This window comes from Panthera onca, chromosome C1, assembly GCF_046562875.1.
Source record: "Panthera onca isolate mPanOnc1 chromosome C1, mPanOnc1 haplotype 2, whole genome shotgun sequence".
Taxonomy (NCBI): Eukaryota; Metazoa; Chordata; class Mammalia; order Carnivora; family Felidae; genus Panthera; species Panthera onca.
In genome coordinates, this window is record NC_138346.1 from 39,645,347 (window position 1) to 39,670,181 (window position 24,835).

The 24,835-nt window shown below is 37.9% G+C and overlaps 1 protein-coding gene across 2 annotated transcripts in view; it reads left to right on the forward strand.

Annotated features, from left to right (window-relative positions):
- The window catches only part of DNAH7 (dynein axonemal heavy chain 7), a 264,880-nt gene that overhangs the window by 128,608 nt on the left and 111,437 nt on the right, over window positions 1-24,835 (forward strand). For both annotated transcript variants that reach the window (XM_078451065.2, XM_078451063.2), the window contains exons 36-43: window positions 3,008-3,205; window positions 5,480-5,635; window positions 6,343-6,511; window positions 9,737-9,863; window positions 11,309-11,528; window positions 15,976-16,848; window positions 18,863-19,092; window positions 23,508-23,838. In XM_078451065.2, coding sequence (XP_078307191.2) covers window positions 3,008-3,205; window positions 5,480-5,635; window positions 6,343-6,511; window positions 9,737-9,863; window positions 11,309-11,528; window positions 15,976-16,848; window positions 18,863-19,092; window positions 23,508-23,838 — 2,304 coding nt within the window. The remainder of the gene's footprint in view (window positions 1-3,007; window positions 3,206-5,479; window positions 5,636-6,342; window positions 6,512-9,736; window positions 9,864-11,308; window positions 11,529-15,975; window positions 16,849-18,862; window positions 19,093-23,507; window positions 23,839-24,835) is intronic.

Below are 24,835 nucleotides of genomic sequence, written 5' to 3' on the forward strand. Positions count from 1 at the left end.
TGGCTCTGGGGCCACCTTGTCACCACTGTTTACCTTAAGAGTCAACATGGAGTAGTAAAGGAAGTTGCTTTGGCTTTGAAGTCAGACACCTCTGGGTTTCAGTCCTAGTAACGCCACTTTCTTTCTGTAGAACCTGGGACTAGTTTATTAATCTTTCTGATTCTTGCTTTTCTCTTTGATAAAATGAGATAAATAATAGCACCTGATGGGCCTATTGTATTCATTAAATAAAATTATACATTATGACATCTAGTCCAGCAGTAGGTACATTTTGCTTTAAGATACCTCTTGGAGATTCATTTGGTGCATGTTAGCATATCACAGATGGTAAGAAGCCCTGTAGGGCCATAGCTGGGTTAGTGTTAATTCAGCACTTTGCAAATGAATTGGACAATAAAACCTGGGTGGTGTTTGTTCACCTGTATGTGTGTGACAGCTATAAGTACTGTATTGAGGACATTTAAAAATCCATGATGTTTAAATATGGAGCTTCAGGTGAAATTGGATCATACTATATCCCCAGAGGGTAATTTTATATCCTCTTCTCCCGTTAACAAAGAGAACACCTTTCTATCTCATTAGTATTTCTTTAATAAACTTATTTTTCTAAGCCTCCGTATATTCTATTATCTGAGGACCACAATCTAGCCCAACAGTTTCCTACTGTTAGATGTTGAACTGTTTTTGTTGTTTCTTAGTTTTTCTCCTGTGGTGAATATTCCTGTATACAAGCCATGTGTATATATCTGATTTTTTCTTTAAGATAAATTCCTAGAGGGGCACCTGGGTGGCTCACATGGTTGAGTGTCAGACTCTTGGTTTTGGCTCACGTCATGATCTCACAGTTTTATGGGTTCGAGCCTGCATTGGGTTCTGCCCTGACAACACAGAGCCTGCTTGGGATTTTCTCTTCCTCCTGCTTTCTGCCCCTCCCCCACTCATGCTGTCTCTGTCTCTCTCAAAATAAATAAATAAACAATAAACTTAAAAAAAATTTTTAAGTAAAAAAGAGAAGTTCTTAGAAAAGGAATTTGCTATATCAATTTTTAAATTTTTATGGCTTTTGAAGTATATTACCAGGCTTACCTTAGGACAGATTCTTCACCCTGCCAACTGAAAGTTATTATCCTTTCATTTTTCCTAATTTTATTTTATTTCCAATTACTAACAATAGCCTGCATTTTCAGAGCACTTTGAAGTTTATTAAGCTTTTCCACAATCATTTCTATTTGTTTCCCAATATCTCAGTGAAATAAGAAAGATAGTATTATTTTGCAAATCTTCCCATTGAGAAAATTAGGGCTCAGAGATAGGTGATTTTCCCAGTATCACAACATCTCTAAGGGCATATCCACTCCAGGATTTCTGACTCTTAACTTTTCCTTCCTCGTATGGTGGCAAAAGATCCATGTTAGAAAAGATCATCAAAAATATGAGAAGGAGGAGACCTGTGTGGCTCAGTCAGTTAATCATCCAGCTTTGGCTCAGGTCATGATCTTGCAGCTTATAGGTTCAAGTCCCACATCGGGCTCTGTGCTGATAGCTCAGAGCCTGGGGCCTTCTTCAGATTCTGTGTCTGCCTCTCTCTCTCTCTGGCCCTCCCCTGCTCACTCTCTGTCTCTCTTTCTCAAAAATGAATATACTTAAAGAATATGGGAAGGAAATTTTTATTTTCATCAGTTCTAGAAAGTTGTAGAAATGTCTTTGTAATACAGTTTTCACATGTGATATGAATTCACCGTCCTCAAAAAAAAATCTGTACTATCCGCAAAGTACTGTGCCAGAGGGTACAAAAATGAATAAGGCACAGAGCTGCCCTTGATGAGTTCATAACCTCTTCAGAAGAGTGTCATGTGACACTCTAAGCCAAAAGAGTGCCATGTGGGAAGGTCTAGGAACCCAGGTCATGTAGGGAAACAGTACATCCATCGATGAGACTGGCCTGTGGAACACATAAAGATATAAGAAAGGAGGGCCTGAATTCTGATATGCTTTAAATGACCAGGAGCTTAAATTTGATTTTGCAAGAATGGAGAGACCAGTGATGTTTTTCTAAGGTGAGAGAGTTAACATGATATCTCTGAAAATTTTTGTTCTAAACACTGTATAGCAAGCACAAATTTTAGTTGACAAGTTAATTGGATACAAAGATGCAGTATAATGTTAAGTCATGATAATAATCTCACATTAAGAAATCTTGTCTATTCTAGATAGCTGTTGCACAGCAATGTGAATATAGTTAAAACTACTGAACTGTATACTCAAAAAAATGGTTGAAGGTATATTTTAGGTATTTTTTTTAACCACAATTTACAAAAATCTCACCTGAAATGATAAGCTGATGTTTGTTATAAATACCATTCTAAAAGCATAAGCAGAGGTGCCTGGGTGGCTCAGTTGGTTAAACATCTGACTTTGACTCAGGTCATGATCTCAAGATTCATGAGTTTGAACCTTGCATTGGGCTCTCTGCTGTCAGCACAAAGCCTGCTTCAGATCCTCTGTCCTCCTCCCTCTCTCTCGGTCTCTCTCTCTCTCTCTCTCCCCCTCAAAAATAAAAAAAATAGACATAAAAAATAAAAAATATTAAAGTATAAGCAACATGCAGCTGATGTTCTAGGGAAATAAGTGCTATATTGGTTAACACTATGGAATAAAATTCTTTACTCTTTAATGCATTAATTAGTCCAGTTTTCTCAATCTAACATTTGGCCAAAATAGCTGATCTTTGGGTTGACGTAATCAGTGGTTTCAGGGCATTAAAAAAACCCACAGCATTGCCATTTCATTTTGGTTCATAGAAAAGCCTCGTTTCTTCTCAATTTAGCACAAAGTTTAACTTTCAAATTCAGGGTGAAGTGTTTTAAAGGCTAAAAACAAATGTATAAACATCAGTGTTTTGCTTTGGTCTTGATCTTTGATCTTTTCTACAGTGGCACAGGAGTACAGAGCTTTTAAAAGTATTTTATAATATAACATTCACCGTTTGGCTATTTATTATGAACAGGGAATAGGAAAATGGGAACCATGGGTAAAAAAATTGGCAGAAGCTCCTCCAATTCCTAAGGATATGATGTTTAATGAAATCATTGTACCAACTCTGGACACAGTTCGATACTCTGCATTAATGGAATTGTTAACCACCCATCAAAAGCCTTCAATATTTGTAGGACCAACAGGAACTGGAAAGAGTGTTTATATCATTGTAAGTATTATAGAAATCTACATGTTAAAAGGTACATTAATATTCCTAAGAATGTTATTTTGTAAACTACGTGTAATAGTAGACTTCATTTTTTTTTAATTTTTTTTTAAACATTTTTATTTATTTTTGAGACAGGGAGAGGCAGAGCATGAACAGGGGAGGGTCAGAGAGAGGGAGACACAGAATCCAAAACAGGCTCCAGGCTCTGAGCCGTCAGCACAGAGTCCGACGCGGGGCTCGAACTCACGGACCGTGAGATCATGACCTGAGCCGAAGTCGGCCGCTTAACCGACTGAGCCACCCAGGCGCCCCAAAACTTCATATTTTTTAAACATTCCAATATTTTGATGTTGTAGCCACAGAGAATTTTTTAGTAACTGCCTATTTTAGAAAATGGACTAAAGATGTGCTATTTTACATCACTAAATTATTGTACCTTTTTAAAGGTATTTTTAAAGGTATTTTAATAAAAATAGCTTGTTGAGGATGAAGAAGTTCATATCTGTTGAAAGGAAGGGGTGTTTTAATTAATTACACTTGATATTTAATTTTCAAAATTATTTAATATAAGAAGGATTATTATGTAGTAATAAGACTGATTGACTTCTGTAATGATTCCCATTGTGTGTTTGTTTAAAAAAAAAAATACTAGCTGCTATAACAGATAATGCCCCAAATCTCAGTAGCTTTACACAGTCTGTGTTCCTTTGTGTTTAGAGGGTCATATTGAACAAAGACTAGTTCTTGCCTCTAGTTTCAGATTTCTGAAGGCAGAAAGCTGCCTGGAGCTGTCAGTAAGTATCCCCAGCTTTGGCAGGACAAGTGAGTGCAAGTTTCCCAGGGGCAAGTGGACAATGTGGAAGATAAGTGGACTTCAGCCTTCTTGGGACTCCATTCTAGATGACTACCCACAGCAATGCCACAGTGTGGAGCCCCATTACTTTCCTTATGGCAGAGAACTGCACAGTGTGGGTATCCCTTTGGAGTTTCTAAAGAATTTGCAGATCTGCTCCTCTGAGTAAGCATTTAGAAGCTTTCCACGACAGCAGGCAAGACCACATTATCCAAGAGGAAACCACAGTGATGCCAGTGGGATAGGACTTTTGCCTGTCTTCCTCTAGCTCTGTCCCCCACCCAGCTGCGGGGTGGGAAGAAGATGGGAAAAAGGGAAAGGAGCCCAAATGAGCCATCAGTGATTCCTCCCCCACTGCAGGTTCTCAGTCAGCTCACATTCCCCCAATTATGATAGCTCCTGTTTCTAGTTCTTTATTGATTTTTGTCGTTTTATGTAATCTGTCAATCCTTTTGGAATATATTCAGGCATATGGTTAAATAATTGTCCTGATAAGATTTATTGAATAATATCTTTCAGAACATACTGAAACGAAACCCTCATTATAATTCAAATGCTGTATACATCAGGAAATATCCAACAGCAGAGATGGAGAAGTTTTAAACTGAGATTTTAAATTAAGGTGTTGGTTTGGCCAAGGTTAAAAATCAATCTTGCTGAAAGTATACAGAAAGCTAAGGGATTTACCCAAGATACCATCAAGAGTCAAGGAATGGAGACTTGATAAGGTTAAAGGCAATGGTTGGAGAAAAATAAACCCATTTGTCATTTATACCCTCATTCCAAATTCAGCCCAGGCAAAACGAACAAACAAAAAACATTACTTTTTACAAAATGGGGAATGTACTCTGCATCTTATTTTGTAATCTGCTTTTTCTACCTAATCTATTGTAAATATTTTCCTATTTAATTATTCTTTTACAAGATGATTTGTAAAACACAACGTCTTGGTTAAGAATCATTGTAATTGCACCTGCTTTCCGGTGAAATCCATTTTGAAAATACGGTTATATTATTTAAGCTTCCTAACTTCTAGTCTGATAACTTGGTGTTTCAGTGGAAAGATAACAGACTATAATAAAAAGAACATTTATCTGGTAAGAGATGCATGGCGATCTGAATTCTTCCCCCTTCCACCATCCCTGAGACCTTAAATGAGTTTCTTAGCCTCTGAGTCCCCATGATCTCTTGTTAAGAAGGAATGTGGTTTTGGAAATCAGGCCATATGCATGGGGCCTGGACAAATAGAGACACCACTGATACAGTAACTGTTATTTCTATCGATTCCAACCCTTTTTTCACATTGTTACGACACTCTAAGTTTAGATTCAGGTGTGTCAATACTTTTGCTTAGTGTTTATTTTCAAAAGTCAGAGCGTAATTCCAAACTATGGCTCATTTTATTATTTCCTATTATATAGAATTTTCTTTTAAATCAACTCAGCAAAGACATCTACAAGCCTCTGATAATTAACTTCTCAGCACAAACTACAGCAGCTCAAACTCAGAATATCATCATGTCAAAATTGGACAAAAGAAGAAAGGGAGTTTTTGGTCCTCCTTTGGGCAAGAGAATGGTAATTGCTCTGTTTCTATACGTATGGCACAGCACTGGTCCACTTCGCTGACCCTGCTACAGTCAGAAAAATGAAACAAGATAGACTAAAACTTGATATCTTTTTGTACACTGTTTTTTAATCACAAATTTTGATTACGTTTCCCGAAAAGTGTATTCATATTTGCATGTGCATTAGACAACTTGACATTAAAAACAAGCACTTGCCCTTTGAATTAAAGTAAAATATTCATCTGGGAAATTATCTACCTGTCTACTTCTCTGATTAACATTTCTATTCAGCCATCTATGCTGCTTGCTCCTCTAGACCTTTAAACAACCCAGCTATCAATTGACTTCTCTGTGTTTCTTTGCCAGGAACACCCCTTTGAACCTAACTTTCACCACTCAGAGGTTATAATCATTTTAACATCCTAGCTTTCTCATTTACTTTAATGTATTGAAATTGTATAAGGAAAAAGAGGAGGCATATTGAGAAACAAATTGTGTGAGAGGATTATTAAGTCCTCGACTCTTAATCTATAAAGGTTAGTAATGAGACTTTCCCTATTCCTTGGAAGCATGGATGCTAGGGGATATTATTCTTTATTTGAAAAGAAACCATCATTTCTCACATATGTACTCTACATTCTTTGCCTCAACACGATTTACACAATAGGACATTAAGGTGTTAATATTTTGTAATACTGCTTCTCTTTTTATTCTCAGGTTGTCTTTGTAGATGATGTCAATATGCCCGCTCGGGAAGTATATGGGGCTCAGCCACCCATTGAGTTGCTTAGACAATGGTTAGATCACTGGAATTGGTATGATCTAAAAGATTGTTCTATGATTAAGCTAGTGGACATTCAAATCATGTGCGCTATGGGACCTCCAGGTACGTTTTCTGAGTTTGTGATTACTAAGATTGAGAATCAGTCTGGTTATACCTAGAGAGATAGCTGGAGAAAGAAAGAGAAACCCAACTGGACAACTGAGTTACACTTTCTTGTGTATATATTTTTTCTGTGTGTTCTTTGTGACCTATGGAAATATAGTACAATGGTCAACACTATGAAGTGGGTTACCTTGCTTGGGGCCATTCTCCCACCAATTCTTCCAAATCCTTTTTCTCCCACCTTCTGGCACTTTGCTCTGAACTTCCTGTCTCTGCATTCTAAGGATCCAGATGCCCCTGGAGCAGCTCATTTCCCTCTCTTTTATTCCTTCATCCTTCAACTGTATGAAATTCCCTTTTCCGCTACTCCAATCAAGTCTCATTCTAGTGAGTCTTTGGATTTAGACAGGCTGTTAAGAGGAATTGAAGTAGCAAGTAGTCAAAAGAATTAACCCTTAAACATTCTTTGCGTATCTCAAGGGAAATTGATAAATTCAAAGGAATTTCTATACAAGGGAAATTTTTTTATGCTGGGGTATCAAAAGTGGCTTGATTCAAGTAACTGGACATCTTTAGCTGTTCTTTTCCTGAACTCAAGCTGGTATTCTAGTCTTTATTCATTATGTCTTTGTTTTTCTCTTTGAATCATCCTTGCCAGTTCTTTTAATTAAACAATTTTTTTTTAATTTATTTAAATGCAAGTTAGTTAACAGATAGTGGAGTCTTAGTTTCAGGGGTAAAATTTATTGATTGATCACTTATATATATCACACCCAGTGCTCATCCCAGCAAGTGCCCTCCTGGGTGCCCATCACTCATTTAGCCCATCCCCCACCCACCAGCCCTCCAACAACTCTCAGTTTCTCTGTATTTGAGAGTCTCTTATGGTTTGCCTCCCTCTCTCTTTTTATCTTATTTTTCATTCCCTTCCCTTATGTTCATCTGTTTTGTTTCTTAAATTCCACATATGTGTGAAATCATATGATTTTTATCTTTCTCTGACTAATTTTGCTTAGCATAATACACTCAAGTTCTATCCACATTGTTGCAAATGGCAAGATTTCATTCTTTTGATTGCCAAGTAATTGTCCATTGTGTATATATGCCACATCTTCTTTATCCATTCATCAGCCAGTGGACATTGTGCTCTTTTCATACTTTGGCTATTGTTGATAGTGCTGCTATAAACATTGGGGTGCATTTGCCCCTTGAAATCAGCATTTTTGTATCCTTTGGATAAATACCTAGTTGTTATTCTAGTCTTTAAAAATTTCTTTTCTCTTTAAAAATAAAAAAAAAAAAGGCACCTGGGTAGCTCAGTCGATTGAGCATCAGATCTCTGCTCAGGTCATGATCTCGCTGCTCATGAGTTCAAGCACCACATTGGGCTCTGTGCTGACAGCTTGGAGCCTGGAGCCTGCTTCAGATTCTGTGTCTCCCTCTTTCTCTGCCCCTCCTCCCCCTCTCAAAAATAAATAAACCTTTAAAAAAATTTTTTTAATTCCTTTTTTCTGTATACCATTTCTTCAAGGAATCCCTTTGGTATTTGCCTCCTAACCCCTGAACTTATCTTCCCTATAATGCAGTCAGTTTGCTCTGAGTCAGCAAATCGCTCTCAGCATACTTTCTGGGCCACTTCAAATGCTTTTTTTCCTTTCTTTTTTTCTTCCAAGTTTTTATTTAAACTCCAGTTAGTTAACATACAGTGTAATGTTAGTTTCAGGTGTAGGACTCTGTGATCCATCGCTTATATTTAACAACCAATGTTCATCATAAATGCCCTCCATGATACCCATCCCCCATTCAGCCCATCCCCCATCTACCACCCCTCCAGCAACCCTCAATTTGCTCTCTATAGTTAACAGTCTGGTTTATGGTTTGCCTCTGTTTTCTTTCTTCCTTCCTTCCCTCCTTCCTCCCTCCCTCCCTCCCTCCCTCCCTCCCTCCCTCCCTCCCTCTGTCCCTCCCTCCCTTCCTTCCTTCTTTTTTTTTAACAAGATTCTTTTGTTCCTGGGTCTCAGACTTGGTTCTACTTTGCCTCTCTCCTACTACCCAAGCCAGTCATTTGTATCACATGTCCACTTTGCCCTGTTCCTTCAGGGACTGGACAGAGGAGTAGTCCGAAGCCATGAGGTATCTTTCCCTCTTGGACCCCATTTTCTAAACACATCACCATTTATGAATGATCTTTGGGAGGAAAAGTTGAAGACAGAGCTGGGGGATGTGATCTCTGGCCTTTGCTTCATTGACTGTTTCACCATCTCCTTAAGCTCGCCCCAGCGCATCAGCGTTCTTTGTATTAAGTTTGTAAATACCATAGGCAAACACAGTTGTTTTGATGTGTAGACTACCAGTTACTTGCTTTCACACATTTCTCATATTTTCAGAATGAGCACCAGATAATTCAGTGATAGAAGCAAATACAGATTTACCTGGTTTTAAACAAATATAAAACATGAACCTACATATATTTATGCAAAAATATGTGTTAGAGATATCACATACTTCTAAAATTACTTCGTTACTAAAGATTTCATGATAGAATGCCCTTAAAAAGCAAATGTAATTTGCTTATGTATTTAAACATAACATCAAGAATTTTTTCAGGTGATGTTACATTCTAAGTCTGTTGTTAAAGCTTAATATTTAAAAATGTAGTCATTATTTCATGAAAGTGAGATAATCCCCCAGTTTTTTAAAATGCAAGTCAATGAAGTGGTCCCATGAGCCACATAGACTAGTCCTCAGGAAATTCATTTTAGGATGTGGGGAAGAATTAGGCTATGTGCCAAGATGGTGCTGAATTTCACCCATGTGGGAATGACGCTAAAGTTTGATCAGTCATGTTCCCCAATATTGTATACAATATTACTATTGTATAATGTTATATCTGAATATTACATTGTAATGAGGATGTTTATAGTTTACTGCTTTGGGCTCTATGAGTCACAGAGAAGGTGGCTGATAGCTTTCTGTCTGGTCTCATTTCTTTTGGTAAATAGACCTGACCTAAGAACTCAGTCAGATAATTCAACTAGAAAAAAGACTTACTGAATTTGAGGGGAAAACTGTTTTCAGGTCACGGTTACCCACATAATTGCTCTTCATTTCTCTGTATGCTGTGAATTTGTCCTCTTTCAAGTAATTTTATGCCAAAAAATATCGGAGAAAAAATTCTAGTGTGTAGCAGTAATGTTGTTAAGAGTTACTGTTTTTAATATTTAGGTGGTGGTCGAAATCCAATAACTCCCCGATACATGCGACATTTTAATATTATAACAATCAATGAGTTTAGTGATAAATCCATGTTTGCGATCTTCTCTAGAATCTTAACCTGGCATTTAAAGATCTGGTAAGTAATTTAAAGTGTGTTTCTTTTTTCATTATGGGGTATAAAGTCTTTTGGAAACGTATCAATATAAGTAGTGCTTCTCCAACTTTTCCATGAAAGCATCCCTAGATAAAGATAACAGGTAACACTGCTCTCCTCTGCTGCTCACATCTCCAGGTATGGTTGCATAACACAAGGGGACAGAGTACCTTTTTCTTTTTGTCTGAAGTCTTGGATTTTAGCCCCCAGATCCATACAAATTTTGCACTCTGCTGTTTAATATGTCCATGTTGGAATTGTCAATATTTTGAATTTTCACCGTGTAGTAAAATTAATGCTGGAAAGATTTATGCCAGGTTTGTCCTGTGACTTTGATACCCTGTAGGGAATTCCCCCAGAAGGTTCATGTCCAAGTTTGAGTGTAGCTTGTACCCTGGAGAAATGTTGTTCTCTAGCTCTGGCCATTCAGTGCTTTTCAACATGATGAACGGAGGTTCAGGAGCCAAGTAGACCTGGGCAGTACAAGTCTCAGTTCCCTGCTGTCCATTCTCAGGTAATTGTCATTCCTTGCCCTCTCCTGTGATGATGGAGGAGGACAGCTGGCTCTTCCTCGAGCCAGAAGTTAAGATAGTCCATTTTTCTAAATGGATATTCATTTCCCATGTTCTTTCTACCTGAATTGTGCCCTTTGCCCCTGTTTTTTTTAATCCTGCCACTCTATTTATTTCACTTTCTTTTTAACTTTCCTTTTTCTTTTTCTCTTATTTTTCCCATATTTTTATTTCCTTCCTATTTTCTCTGAAAATAGTCATTTCACCAGTGTTCTTCAGAGATTTTATTTATTTATTTGTTTATTTATTTATTTATTTTAACATTTATTCATCTTTGAGAGACAGAGAGAGAGATAGAGCATAAGCGGGCAAGGGGCAGATAGAGGCAGACACAGAATCTGAAGCAGGCTCCAGGTTCTGAGGCTGTCAGCACAGAGCCTGATGTGGGGCTCGAACCCACGAACAGTGAGATCATGACCTGAGCTGAAGTCAGATGCTCAACCGACTGAGACACCCAGGTGCCCCAAGGGATCCATTTATATGCAACTGAGAATGATGAGGCGTGAAAGAAGTTAGGACACATTTGTCTAGTGGATACTGGATTTGAGTTACATAATCCGGGTTCCTTGGCTGGCTCTTCTGTTCACTTATGTAGGTAATTTTAAGTCCATTACACTGGTCCTGCCTTCCTGCGGAGTTTCTTTGAACATAAAATAATGAATGGAAAGTTATTGTAAAAGAAATTAAAATTCTACTATCATCATTATTATTATTGGAAAAAGAAATGGTAATCTTATAAATTAAATCAATTGGTTCAATCAGAAAAATATTGCACTAGACATGTTAAATATCATTTATGTATGTATGTATGTATCATACTTGCTAACACTTTCTTTTTTATCAAATTTTTTTAAGTTATAAATTTCCAGAAGATTTTCTAGATTTGACCACACAAATTGTAAACGGTACCATGACTCTGTATAAAGAAGCCATGAAAAATCTGTTGCCTACACCAGCTAAGTCTCACTACTTGTTCAACCTCCGTGATTTCTCTCGCGTTATTCAGGGGGTTTGTTTATCAAGACCAGAAACCGCAGAAACCAAAGAAGTGATTAAGCGTCTCTGGGTTCATGAGGTAAATTTTCATGTTACTGACAATTGGCTAAAAAGAAACATTTAGCAATTTATATTGTTGAAATGCATTCAGCTATGTGGTATTATGAAGGCCAATCAATGATCAAGGTAATTTAAAAGAATAGTTAACACTAATATATTTCATGATATTTAAGATGCTTTATCTCGCAGTTTTAGAAATTTTTGTTGACTTTTAAGATACTTTGAAGTAGGTATCACTTTGCGTCTATCTTTTTTAAGTTACTTAATCCTTGTTAGTTTTATTTTAAATAATTTTTGAGGTGGAATACTTTTTAAGTAATTGATTTTATAAGAAGTGAACACATTTATTTACATTACTTGCAATATTTCCTTGCCAAAAAACTGCAGAGCAAACTAGTTTTGAGAGCACACAAACTATGTAAAAATATATTTAAGTTATCTCTGGGAAGAGGTATGTGGGTGAATATTTTCTTGTAAAAACTTGTGGAAAGAGGGAGAGAGAATACAAAAAACAAGACAGCAGAAATAATAATTCAGTATTTTAGAAATAGGGGCGCTAGGTGGCTCAGCCAGTTAAGCGTCCAACTTCAGCTTAGGCCATGATCTCGTGATTCATGGATTCGAGCCCCGTGTCAAGCTCTGTGCTGACAGTTTAGAGCCTGGAGCCTGCTTTGCATTCTGTATCTTCTTCTCTCTCTACCCCTCCCCTACTCATGCTCTTTCTCTCTGTCTCTCAAAAATAAATAATTGTTAAAAAAAAATAAAAATATTTAAAAACTAGACAAAGAATATAGGAAAGTTAAAGAAAAATGTTTTATTTTTAACATGTAAATAATATAGCTATTTTAATTTAATAATGTAGTTAAGAAATTAGAAAATGGAATGTGCTAGTATGTTAAAACCATGTGCTGTGGAGACATAAGTTTCTAAAGGGTGTTTACAAATTCCATTTCTGTTGGCTTTTTATTCTACAGTCTGAATTCCAAAATCCTCACACACTCAAATATATGTCCAAATGAAAGTCTATTCTGGGTGGCTCAGTAGGTTAAGGATCTGACTTCAGGTCAGGTCATGATCTCGTGGTTTGTGAGTTCGGGCACGGTTTGAGATCAAGGCCCACGTCGGGCTCTGTACTGACAGCTCAGAGCCTGGAGCCTGCTTCAGATTCTGTGTCTCCCTCTCTCTCTGCCCCTCCCCTACTTGCGCTGTCTCTCTCTATCTCTCTCTCTGAAAAATAAATAAACATTTAAAAGGGGAAAAAAAGTCCATTCTACTCAAATATTTTGGCCACAGCAAGGTCCCTAAAAGTAATTTTTTGGAAAAGTATGGTCTGTGATTCTTACTGTACTCTTCTGCAGGTCCCTTAATTGCCTGAGTGGGATCTGTATTTGGGGAGACACACGCAGGCTCTAAGTCTAGTAGGCCACAGGGTGATAGAAATAGCTGAAAGGTGGAGAGGGAGAGAGATGTGAGAGAAGGATGTCACTGACTTCATCAAAAGAGTTAATTTTGTCAGCAGCCAAATCTTGCTCTAGGAAGATCTGGCATCCTCCACTTGAGGAGCTTCACCCTTGATATTCCTTCTGCCTAGAACACTCTTCCCCCCATTATCCACAAAGCCTGCCTACTTCCTTAAGGTCTCTGCTCAAATATCCTCTTTCCATAGAGGCTTGCCTTAGGCCATCCCCACCTGCCATAGCTCTTTTTCCTTTAACCTTTTGCTTCATAACACTGAACATCACTTGACATTGCCTGTATTTTGGCTTATTTAATGTCTCTACTGGAAAAGAAGCTTGCTGAAAGCAGCAAGCTCTGTACTTATCCCAGTGCCTGACACATGGCAAGGACACAGCAAATATTGTGTGAGTGCATAAGGGGAGGAAGAAAGGCAGTCTTATTATACATGACATGTTTCATCACTTGGGATTATATGTACCATTGCCTTCTTTGATTCGTGGGAGCAGTTTATATGTGCTCTTATATACTTATAGTATGTGCCATTACTCTTTATACTTTTCCAAATCTTATGCTGCCTTTGATGTTAGATTATTGAGTTTTGACGCTGGCTGTTGAGCTCTTAGGCCATTTAATGAGATCCTTAATATAATAACTTGCAATTTTTTTATTAAAAAACTTTTTTTAATTACCTTTATTTATTTTTGAGAGAGTGAGACAGAGCGCTAACAGGGAAGGGGCAGAGAGAGGAGACACAGAATCCGAAGCAGGCTCCAGGCTCTGAGCAAGCATTCAGCACAGAGCCCGATGTGGGGCTCGAACCCACGAACCATGAGATCATGACCTGAGCTGAAGTCAGATGCTTAATTGACTGAGCCACCCAGGTGCCCCAATAACTTGCGATTTTTAATGGCTACTTCATATAACATAATGAGTTTAAGTCCTCAGTTCAAAACCTTATAATAGCACTTTATTAAGAGGGATTAAAAATAAAAGTCTGGTGGCCCATAAGATGTTATATGTGTACCTCTTTCCTGGTTCCCTTCAGGCTGCCTCCTTCTCTCACATTCATTCAGCCTTCACCATCAGCACAGGCCTCCTGGCTATTCTCTCTTCCTGGAATGCTCTTACCCCAGATATTGATCCTGTGGGTTAGCTTTATACTGCCTTTGATCAAATGTCTCCCTCTCGATGAGGTCCACATTGACCACCCTCGTGAATATCACAGGCTCATACCCCATCAACGGTTCCAGTCTTTCTTGACTTGCTCTATTTTTCTTATTTTCATAGCATTTATCAGCATCTAATATGCCATATAATTTATTTGTTTTGTTTATTGTCCATCTCTCTCAGATAGTGGGCAAGCTCCATGAGGGCAGAGTTGCTTTTTATTTTTTTATTTTTTGTCACTGATTTATCCCCAGTGCTGAGAACAGGGCTAGGCACATTGTTCTCAACACTTCAAAAAATATGAAGTGATTGAACTCAGCACTCTGTTTGGGCTTTGTTTCTATTCACTCAAAAAAGATTTCCTGAGGGTCTAATATATGTCAGATACTACGCTAAGTGTCCTTTTCCTTTCCAGACCCTTTCACCAAACTAGAGGACCTAATATAATTTTACTAAATAGTTTTCAAGGTATGAAACTGGCTTACTAGTTTACATTCCCTTTGGTTTCTCCATGGCTTTCAAATGTTAGCATGCATAACATCTGATTTGCTTGTTAAATATAAATAGTCTGCACAAGGGATCCAAAGAAAAAATAAATTGGATGTCATCAAAGTTAAACATTTTCATGCTACAAAGGACACTATCTAGATAGTGAAAAGATAGCCTGTAGAATGGGGAAAAATAGCTGCAAGTCATAGATCTGATCAGTGTCTAATATCCAAAAAACATAAAGAATTATTACAACTCAACAGTAGAAGACAAATAACCCAATTTAAAAGTGGGAAAAACATTTGAATCGACATGTCTCCAAAGATGATATGGCCAATAAGCACGTGAAAAGATGTTCAACATCTTTAGTCATCAGCGAAATGCAAATAACCACCCCAGTGAAGTTTACCTCACACCCACTAAGATGGCTGCAATAAAAAAAAACAGGCAAGGATAGTGGTGGAATCATAGCCCTCATGTACTGCTTATGGAAATGAAAAATGGTACACCTACTTTGAAAAACAGCTTGGTAGTTCCTTAAAATGTTAAACATAGAGATACCAGCAATTCTGCTCCTAGCCATGTACCCAAAAGAATAGAAAACACGTGTCCACACAAAAACCTATACCCAAATATTATTAGAATTATTCATAATAGCCCCAAACTGGAAACAACTCAGATATACATCAGATGATGAATAAACAAAATGTGACATATAGATAGATAGATAGATCATATATATATATATATATATATATATATATATATATATATATATATATATATATATATAGTGGAATTTTATTCAGCCCTGAAAAGAAATACTGATGCATGCTACAACATGAATGAACCTAGAAAGCATCATGCCAAGTGAAAGAAGCCAGACACAAAAAGGTGACATATTATATGATCCCATTTATATGAAATGTGCAGAGTAAGAAAATTTGTAGTGACAGAAAGTAGATTAATGGTTGTAATGTAATGCAGTGCAGGTATTACTATTTCCATTCTATACATAAAGAAGCTGATGCAGACAGGTTTAGTAATTGCCCCCAAATGCCAGAAGTTTTGCTGACAAATATATGCATTGCTTATATGATACGTGTATCAGTCTGCTAGGGCTACCATAACAGAACACCACAGTTCGTCTGAACCTGGTCTTTGGTTTGTAAAAAAAAAAAAAAAAAGTTTGTAATAAGAAATACAAATTTTTAATAAATATGGGCCTATTTAGATTTAAAAAAAATAAATTTCCTGAGAGTACTTTTTATACTACTTGAGATTAATATGTAAATAAAACTACAAAAATAGAAGAATCCATTCCTAATGCTACTTCTTGATTATCATTACAGGTCCTTAGAGTGTATTATGATCGCCTTCTGGATAATGCAGATAGAAGTTGGCTTATCAACTACATTCAAGAAATTTTGGTAAAATACATGGATGAAGATTTTCATGAGCTTTTCCAAGCTTTAGACTTTGATAATGATGGAGTCGTAGGAGAAGACGACTTGCGGAGCTTAATGTTTTGTGATTTCCACGATCCTAGGAGGGAGGACACCAACTATAGAGAAGTTGCAGATGTGGACCATCTTCGGATGATAGTAGAAGTTCACCTAGAAGAATACAACAATATGAGCAAAAAAACCATGAACCTCGTCTTATTCCGATTTGCCATAGAACACATCAGCAGGATTTCCAGGATCCTGAAGCAGCCGCGCAGCCATGCTCTTCTGGTTGGTGTTGGAGGGAGCGGAAGGCAATCTGTCACCAGATTAGCTGCCCACATGGCTGATTATACAGTTTTTCAGGTTGAAATCTCCAAGGGCTATGGTACTTCTGAGTGGCACGAGGATCTAAAGGTAATCTTGAGGAAATGTGCCGAAGGTGAGATGCATGGTGTCTTCCTGTTTACAGACACTCAGATTAAAAGGGAGTCATTTCTAGAAGATGTCAACAATCTGCTGAATGCTGGGGAGGTTCCAAATCTCTTTGCATTAGATGAGAAGCAGGAGATCTGTGATAAGATGCGTCAGTTAGATCGCCAACGGGATAAAACCAAACAAACAGATGGAAGCCCCATAGCTCTTTTCAATATGTTTCTCGATCGCTGCCGCAACCAACTGCACGTGGTCCTCGCCATGAGTCCCATTGGAGATGCATTTCGGATTCGCCTTAGGAAGTTCCCTGCTCTTGTTAACTGCTGTACCATTGACTGGTTTCAGGTATTGCCATGTAAATTTTAGATAGACTTCTAAAAATGTCTTGTCATCATCATCTTGATTTACTTTATAGACTCCCCCCTCCAAAAAAAAATGTAGTTTAGCAGAATCATCTAAACTACAAGAATTTTCTAGTTCAAAAAATCTTCATGATAGAAAAAAAAACATTTTATTCTTAATAAATACCATCATTAACCTCAATATACTATAGAAGGTTTTATGATAAATTTGGGTGTCAGTCAGGGTCCTGACAGGGATCAGCACACTGGAAGGCTCCACTGAGGAAAGATGAATGAAGGCACTGCTCACAGAGGTGTAGGTGGGTGTAAACGAACTGAGAGGAGATGGTGGAACAGTGAGGAAGGGGTGGAACATAGTAGGGAGTTGTTATTATAATTTGGGTATAAAGGGGCATTGGGAGGAGAACGTGTCGCTGGAGCTTGGAGCTGTGGAAGTAGGACTACCTGACAGGAGCAGGAACCCAAAACCTACCTAAGCTTCTGCTGGAAAGGAAGGGAGGACATAAATGTGCCTGCCTCCACCCTCCAATCTTTTTCTGTTAGTCAAATCCAGCAGGAAGTCAAAAGGAAGAAATCCAGAGTGATACTTTTGGTAGTAACCTTCAGAATGAGGAAGCACAGAGCAGATGAGACCAGAGTGTGTGGTGGGAAGTTTGTGGGCTGTGGCAGAGGTCCCATGAGGGAGAGCCAACCTCTAAGCATTTTTGACCTTGGGGAATTGACATAACCCCTCTGCTCTTCCATTTCCTGCTACGATCGTTTCATGAAAAACATATTTATGGAACTCTTCCTCAATAGCAGGTACGATCCTAAATGCTGGAAGCAAAAAAAAAAAAAAAAAATGAAATAGATGGGGCTTCTGCACTCCTCGAGCTTACTTTCTAGAGACAGACAAATTAACAAAAAAATCATTCTGTTCTCAGGCTAGCATATGGGGATTAAAAGGCTTTCTGAGTAGGTGATCTTTACAAGGAAACAAGGCAGACAAAAAGTGTCAGTACTGAGAGGACCTCGGCATCTAGTGAAGGCAAGGGGCTGTGGAAGGAATGAGTGTGTGAGGGAACATGGGGTAGCAGGTGCAGAAGAACTGAAGGAAAAGCAGCAGAAGTGAGGTCAGAAAGGTGGGAAGAACCGTGTGACAGGCAGAGATTTGTAAGTTGGTTTTGGATTTGAAATATGCTGGGAAGTCTTTGAAGGATTATAAATTGGAGAGATGAGATGATTTACATTTTGAAAAAATCACCTTGCCAGGTGTAGAGAGCACACAGGCAGGGAGACCAGTTAGAACACTGTTGGAATATTTCAAGCAGATGAAAGCAGAGTTGAATTGGGGTGGTTGTTGTACACGTAGGAAGAAGAGAAAGGATTTGGAAGCTACTGTAGGGTCAGTGCCCACAGAACTTGTTTGTGGGATGGATGGAAAGTTGAGGAACAGGAGAGTTACCAAGGATGATTCCTGCATTTTGGGTGGAGCATGGGGTGGATGGTGGTGATGTTCACTAAGTTGGGGAAGACAGCAACCATTTTGGGGTAGATAGTTTGGGACATGTTTTGGACTTGGAGATACAGGAGGAATCAAGGAGATAGTTGTTCATATGATTCTGGAGTTTAGGGGAAAGGATAATAACATTTACTAGGGAGAATTAATTGGGAGAATTAAACGAGATAATACCAGTAGGATGCACACAGAAATGGACATTCCATAAGTTTAGTTCTTTCCTCTTCCTTGCTCCTACAATACTCATGAACAATTTTTTTAACCTTTGAGCAAGCCATGAAGAGTTAATATTACTTGCACTAGCTACTGGCTCCCTGTCCTAAGCATTGAAGTCCTTGTGTGGGGGGAAGAAGAAGTTCCTCATGGAAGTGTCCCTCCTGCCCCATTCTTCATGTGCCCCCTTCCATTTCAAAAACCCATAAATTACTAAGGACTGCAGTAGTAACAGACTTCCACTAGTCATTTTGATCAAGTGCTAAAGCATTTATCTTATATTTAGTCATGGCCTGAAGATGCTCTCCAGGCAGTTGCCTCGCGCTTCTTGGAAGAAATTGAAATGTCAGAAGAAATACGAGAAGGCTGTATCAACATGTGTAAAAGCTTCCACACTTCTACTATAGATTTATCAACATCCTTCTTTGTTGAACTTCAAAGATACAATTATGTGACTCCTACTTCTTATCTTGAACTAATCTCCACTTTCAAACTGTTGTTGGAAAAGAAAAGAAGGTAAAAATGAAATTTCATATTTCTAAGTAAGCAATGGTGGTTTAAAAATATTTGTACAAAAATGACATGGTTATGATGTTAAAGAGATTTGTTTTGCATATGCATATACATATATATGAACTGAGTTTTGTTAAATCTTTAAATGATGTATTCCACAAACATTTGTAGGATTGGGAGAAGGTCTGATGCATTGTCTTGAACATCCTAAGTGCATAATCATAGTTGTTGAAAGAATAAAGGTGGGCCTCTCAGAGCTGGGCTAGGACTCCAGGATCCTTTGACAATGATATTGAGTAAACACCAATAGAGAGAATTTTTTTTTTTGATAAGTAATTAGATAAAACTGCAGAGTAGCTGAAACCCAGAGATAGCTACTCTGTCTACCTAGCCAACTTTCCTTCTTTAAACTTTCGTTTGAAAACATTGATAGAAATATCAATCAGCTTAACATACTACAGAATGTATCAGTGTGAGTTCTTAATGTCGTTGAGGGTGACTTATAGTGCAAAAGTATTATTCAGAAGCTTCTTTGGTTCCATAAAACACTAAATATATTATAAAATGTAAAAACATTATTTTAAGCTAGAAAGCTAGAAGTTTAGAAGTTTTAGTGATCTGACCTCTAAGGGAGCTTTTAGCTAATGTTTGGTCATATTCAAAAAGTTATTTAAATAATTTTTTTTACATTGCATTTATAATCTTTAATAGTTTTTATTTCCCTTTGAGGTCTGATTTAACCAATCAAACTTTCCTAGGTCCTTAAATAACTTATAAAATCTAGTCAGTTAAACTAATACATAGGGTGAGCCTTACGTTCTTTTAATTGTTTGAATATTATCTATAAACTTTGAGATATTTTTATCTTAAAACAGAAGTCTATCTTAAATATAGAGAACAAACAGAGGGTTACTGGAGGGATTGTGGAAGGGTGATGGGCTAAATGGGTAAGGGGTACCCTTATTCCCAAAATCATTGTTGTACTATATGCTAACTTGGATGTAAATTAAAAAAAAAAAAAACAAAAAAAAAAAACCAGAGTCTATTTCTTGCTCAATTGCACAATTTATACTGGACTATAAGGTTAATCTGTTAGTCTAACAGACCAAATTCTTCTAAATATTAAAAATATATACTTAAAACACCAATGTGCACAGATTTCATGCCACAAAAATATTAACACAAAGATTAATGTTTGCATATTAACTGTTAATTTTAAATCTTCCTGTGCTAACCGACTATGTGAAGCATTTGAAGCACCTTTTCTCGTACTGTCCAGGATGCTACCTAGATCCTGGTAGGACCCTCCTCATCCATATTGACAGTGACTATTGTAATACCTTCTCCAGCTGGGGTGTCCGGGCTTTCCTGTGCACCATGATCCATACCCCTGTGTTTGAATCCTACTATTAGTACTTTCTGTATCTACCTAGTGAAATCTGCAACCCCTACCCAGGGCTGCTACATGAATTGGCTGAATTTTATAATTGCTTTGGCTGTCAAAATAATTATCTTTTCATGTAGATCTTATGATCTTTAACTTAAAGGAATCTTGCCTTTTTTTTTTTCTTCCATATTTTCCCATCCAGGAGGATTGACACCTTTTAGAGAGTCTGATTAAATTTTGGTCACTTAGGGGCGCCTGGGTGGCTCAGTCGGTTGAGCGTCCAACTTCGGCTCAGGTCATGATCTCACAGTTCGTGGGTTCGAGCCCCGCATCAGGCTCTGTGCTGACGGCTCAGAGCCTGGAGCTTGCTTCAGTTATGTGTCTCCCTCTCTCTCTGCCCCTCCCCCACTCACACTTTGTCTCACTCTGTTTCTCAAAAATAAATAAATGTAAAAAAAAAAAATTAAAAAATAAATTTTGGTCACTTATATCTCTATTTGATTGTACATTCACAAGGTTTAAGGCCATCCTAACTGAAAGAAATATTATGAAAATGAGATAGAAAGTTATAGGAGGATTGAAAGCAATAATTTTCTAGGAATTTTTTCAATATTCTTCTTTGCATTTCAAATCTTCCTCTCTTATAAAAAAAAATTCTCCTTTACCTCAACCAGTATCCCCATCCTGTGGTTACTCTTCCCTTAATGGCTAATGCCTTCAGATGTCTTTAGAGCCAGGCACTATGGTAACCTAGAAGCAAGCAGGTCAACTGCCAGGATACCAAGAGTTTAGCTAGCAAATCATCACATGGGATGAGCCACAATATGAAAACTCTTCATGCTGGCAGGAGTGAGACCTTTCCTGTTTTGTTCAACTAAAACCAGACTCACAGATAATACGGTATCATGTATCCACTCCCCTCAGTTCCCATTATGTCAAGTATTTTGCTGATTCAGAGGGAATCAACAATGTATGACAAAACATGGTATACCCTCACCATTTCTTTTTTTTTCTTCCAAGCTTTTATTTAAATTCAGGTTAGTTAACATGTGGTGTAGTATTGGTTTCAGGAGTAGGATTTAGTGATTCATATAACACCCAGTGCTTATCCCAACAAGTGTCCTCCTTAATGCCCATCACCCATTTAGCCTATTCTCTGCCCACCTCTCCTGCAGCAACGCTCAGTTCTATAGTTAAGAGTGTCTTATGATTTGCCTCCCTCTCTGTTTTTATGTTATTTTATTTTTCCTTCCCTTCCGCCATGCTCCTCTGTTTTGTTTCTTAAATTCCACATATGAGTGAAATCATATGGCATTTGTTTTTCTCTGACTGACATATTTAATTTAGCATAATACACTCTGGTTCCATTCATATCATTGCAAATGGCAAGATTTCATTCTTTTTATGGCTGTGTAATATTCCATTGTAGATGCATACCATATCTTCTTTATCCATTCATCAGTTGACGGACGTTTGGGATCTTTCCATAATTTGGCCATTGTTGATAATGTTGCTGTAAACATTTGGGTGCATGTGCCCCATATTTTTGTATCCTTTGGGTAAATATTCAGGAGTGTAATTGCTGGGTGGTAGGGTAGTTGTATTTTTAACTTTTTGAGTAACCTCCATACTGTTTTCCAGAGTGGCTGCACCAGATTGCATTCCCAGCAACAGTGCAAGAGGGTTCCCCTTTCTCTGTATCCTCGCCAACATCTGTTGTTTCTTGAGTTGTTAAATTTAGCCATTCTGATAGGTGTGAGCTAGTATCTCATTGTGGTTTTAATTTGTGTTTCCCTGATAGTGAGTGATGTTCATCATCGTTTCATGTGTCTATTAGCCATTTGACATACCCTCACTTCTAAATTTTTTTTTTAACCCCTCTGTGGCCGTCTTTTTAATGTTCCCCTGGTTAACCTATTCCAGCTTGGATCAGATAAGCCCTCAGCTGAAGGGCGTGCTTCTGCCTTTAGACAGTTGTTAGGTCGGTTTGTTATCTACTCCAACCTCCTTTTTGAAGATGATTTAAAAAATGTGTCGCCTTTTACTTTGAAACATTGTGGTATATCAAATACTTAAAATGAAACAAATTAGGAGCACCTGATTGGCTCAGTTGGTTAAGCATTTGACTATGGATTTTGGCTCAGGTCCTGATCTCACAGTTGGCGAGTTCGAGCCCTGCACTGGGCTCCGTGCTGACAGTGCAGTGCCTGCTTGGAATCCTCTGTCTGTCTGTCTGTCTCTCTCTCTCTCTCCCTCCCTTTCTCTCTGCCCCTCCCCTACTTGTGCACACTCATGCTTTCTCTAAATAGATAGATGATAGATAGATAGATATAAAGAAACAAATTATAAAGAAGAGTTTCTCTACATTTAATGGATAATTATCCAGAGACATATATGAATGCAGATAAAAAATTTAAAGCACATTAAAATACTACTATATTCCTAATCAATTATTATTACCTTGTAGTCATTTTGTACCAAAAAAGTGTTGAGTTGTATTATCTATCCTATTTGTCACTTTTGTCTTAATAAAAAATTATTTCAAGATATTGAACACTTCTTAAAATCATTGGCCACCTTTGCAAGCATTCAAAGTCATATATTTTGGTCCCTGAAGTCTGTTTGAAAGATATGATTGTAAAAAGGTTTTAAGGAACATTAGTGTTGTAGTAATAAACTTCCCAAAGTGACTAAACTTAGAGGGCACGCCATTCATTTTGATAAAGAGCACTCCTTGCCTTATGCCTAGTATCTAATAAATCACAGAATAACTTTTGAATTTCTGTTACATGCCTGGATATTGGGCTAGGTAGTGGAAATAGAAAAACAAGCATGGCTTATTTTTGGCTCTTAATCGTGCACAATGCAGTGTTCTAAAGTTCATATTTTTTGACAAATGGTGATGTGAAAATCTTTCATACCGCTTCCTTAGTTATGTCTGGAAAAATTCTGCAAAGCTCAAGAATTTTTTTTTCTTCCTTAAAGGATACAGAACTTGATGCCTAACCTTGTTTTATCTATTTGCTCCCAGTGAAGTAATGACAATGAAGAAGAGGTATGAAGTGGGTTTGGACAAACTGGATTCCGCTGCATCCCAAGTAGCCACCATGCAATCTGAGTTAGAAGCTCTACATCCACAATTAAAAGTTGCCAGCAAAGAGGTGGATGAAATGATGGCAGTCATCGAGAGGGAGTCGGCGGAAGTCGCCAAAACGGAAAAAATAGTGAAAGCTGATGAGACCATAGCAAACGAACAAGCTATGGCCGCCAAAGCCATCAAAGACGAGTGTGACGCGGACCTGGCGGGGGCCTTGCCGATATTAGAGTCGGCGCTGTCTGCCCTTGATACTCTCACGGCACAGGTGAGAACACGGTGACACTCTTGAAGACACGCATCATCACAGCCTGAGAGTGTTTACCGTTGTGGCCTACCATCTGGTCTGTCTGTCCCAATTAGTCTCCACATTTAATGCAATCGAAATCATTTTCAGATTGGTGAAAGAATTCCCTAATTGACCTGGCAAAAAAGCAACGCGTGAGCCCATGAATTTGGGAAAAGTAGGGGCTCCCGGGTCGCTTAGTCGGTTAAGCCTCCGACTTCAGCTCAGATCACGATCTTGCAGTTCGTGGGTTGGAGCCCTGCGTGGGGCACTGTGCTGACAGCTCAGAGCCTGAGCCTGCTTTGGATTCTGTGTCTCCCTCTCTCTGTGCCCTTCCCCCACTCATGTTGTCTCTCTCTTCCTCTCTCTCTGTCTCTCCCTCTCTCTCTCTAATATAAACATTAAAAAAACTTTTTTAATTAAAAAGACTTTTGGAAGAGAAGAAAGCTGCCAAGTTTTATAACCTACCTTGAAAGCTCTGTTCTTTTAAGAACTTTGCACAATAACTTCGCAGCACAATAGTGGACAGAAGCACAAGACTTTATGTATTTTGATTCTGAGGTGCACCTTTTTCATAGTTAGACGCTTTTGTAATTGATATCAACCTTACAATAGATGTGATAACATAATGTGTTAATGTTTGTTAGTGTTTTGGGTTTTTTATTTTTGTGATACTTAATAATATGCCTTACAATGTTATACTTTATAATAGCATGTCTTAAACTTGATGAAATGTATTAAAAATTTAGATGTGAAAGGGTTTCAGTTAAGAAAGATGAAGGTGATTTTTAAAAATAGTGTTGAGAATCATGACGAAACTTTTGGGTGGAGGTAGGAGAGACCATTAGATCCTTTCTTCACACCTCACTTCAAAAGAGATTTCAGAATGATTGAAACGTAAATATAAATAGCTATATTACTATAAAATAGTAGAAAATGCAGGTCATGTTTATATCTTGGAGTGGATTAGGTCCTTGGA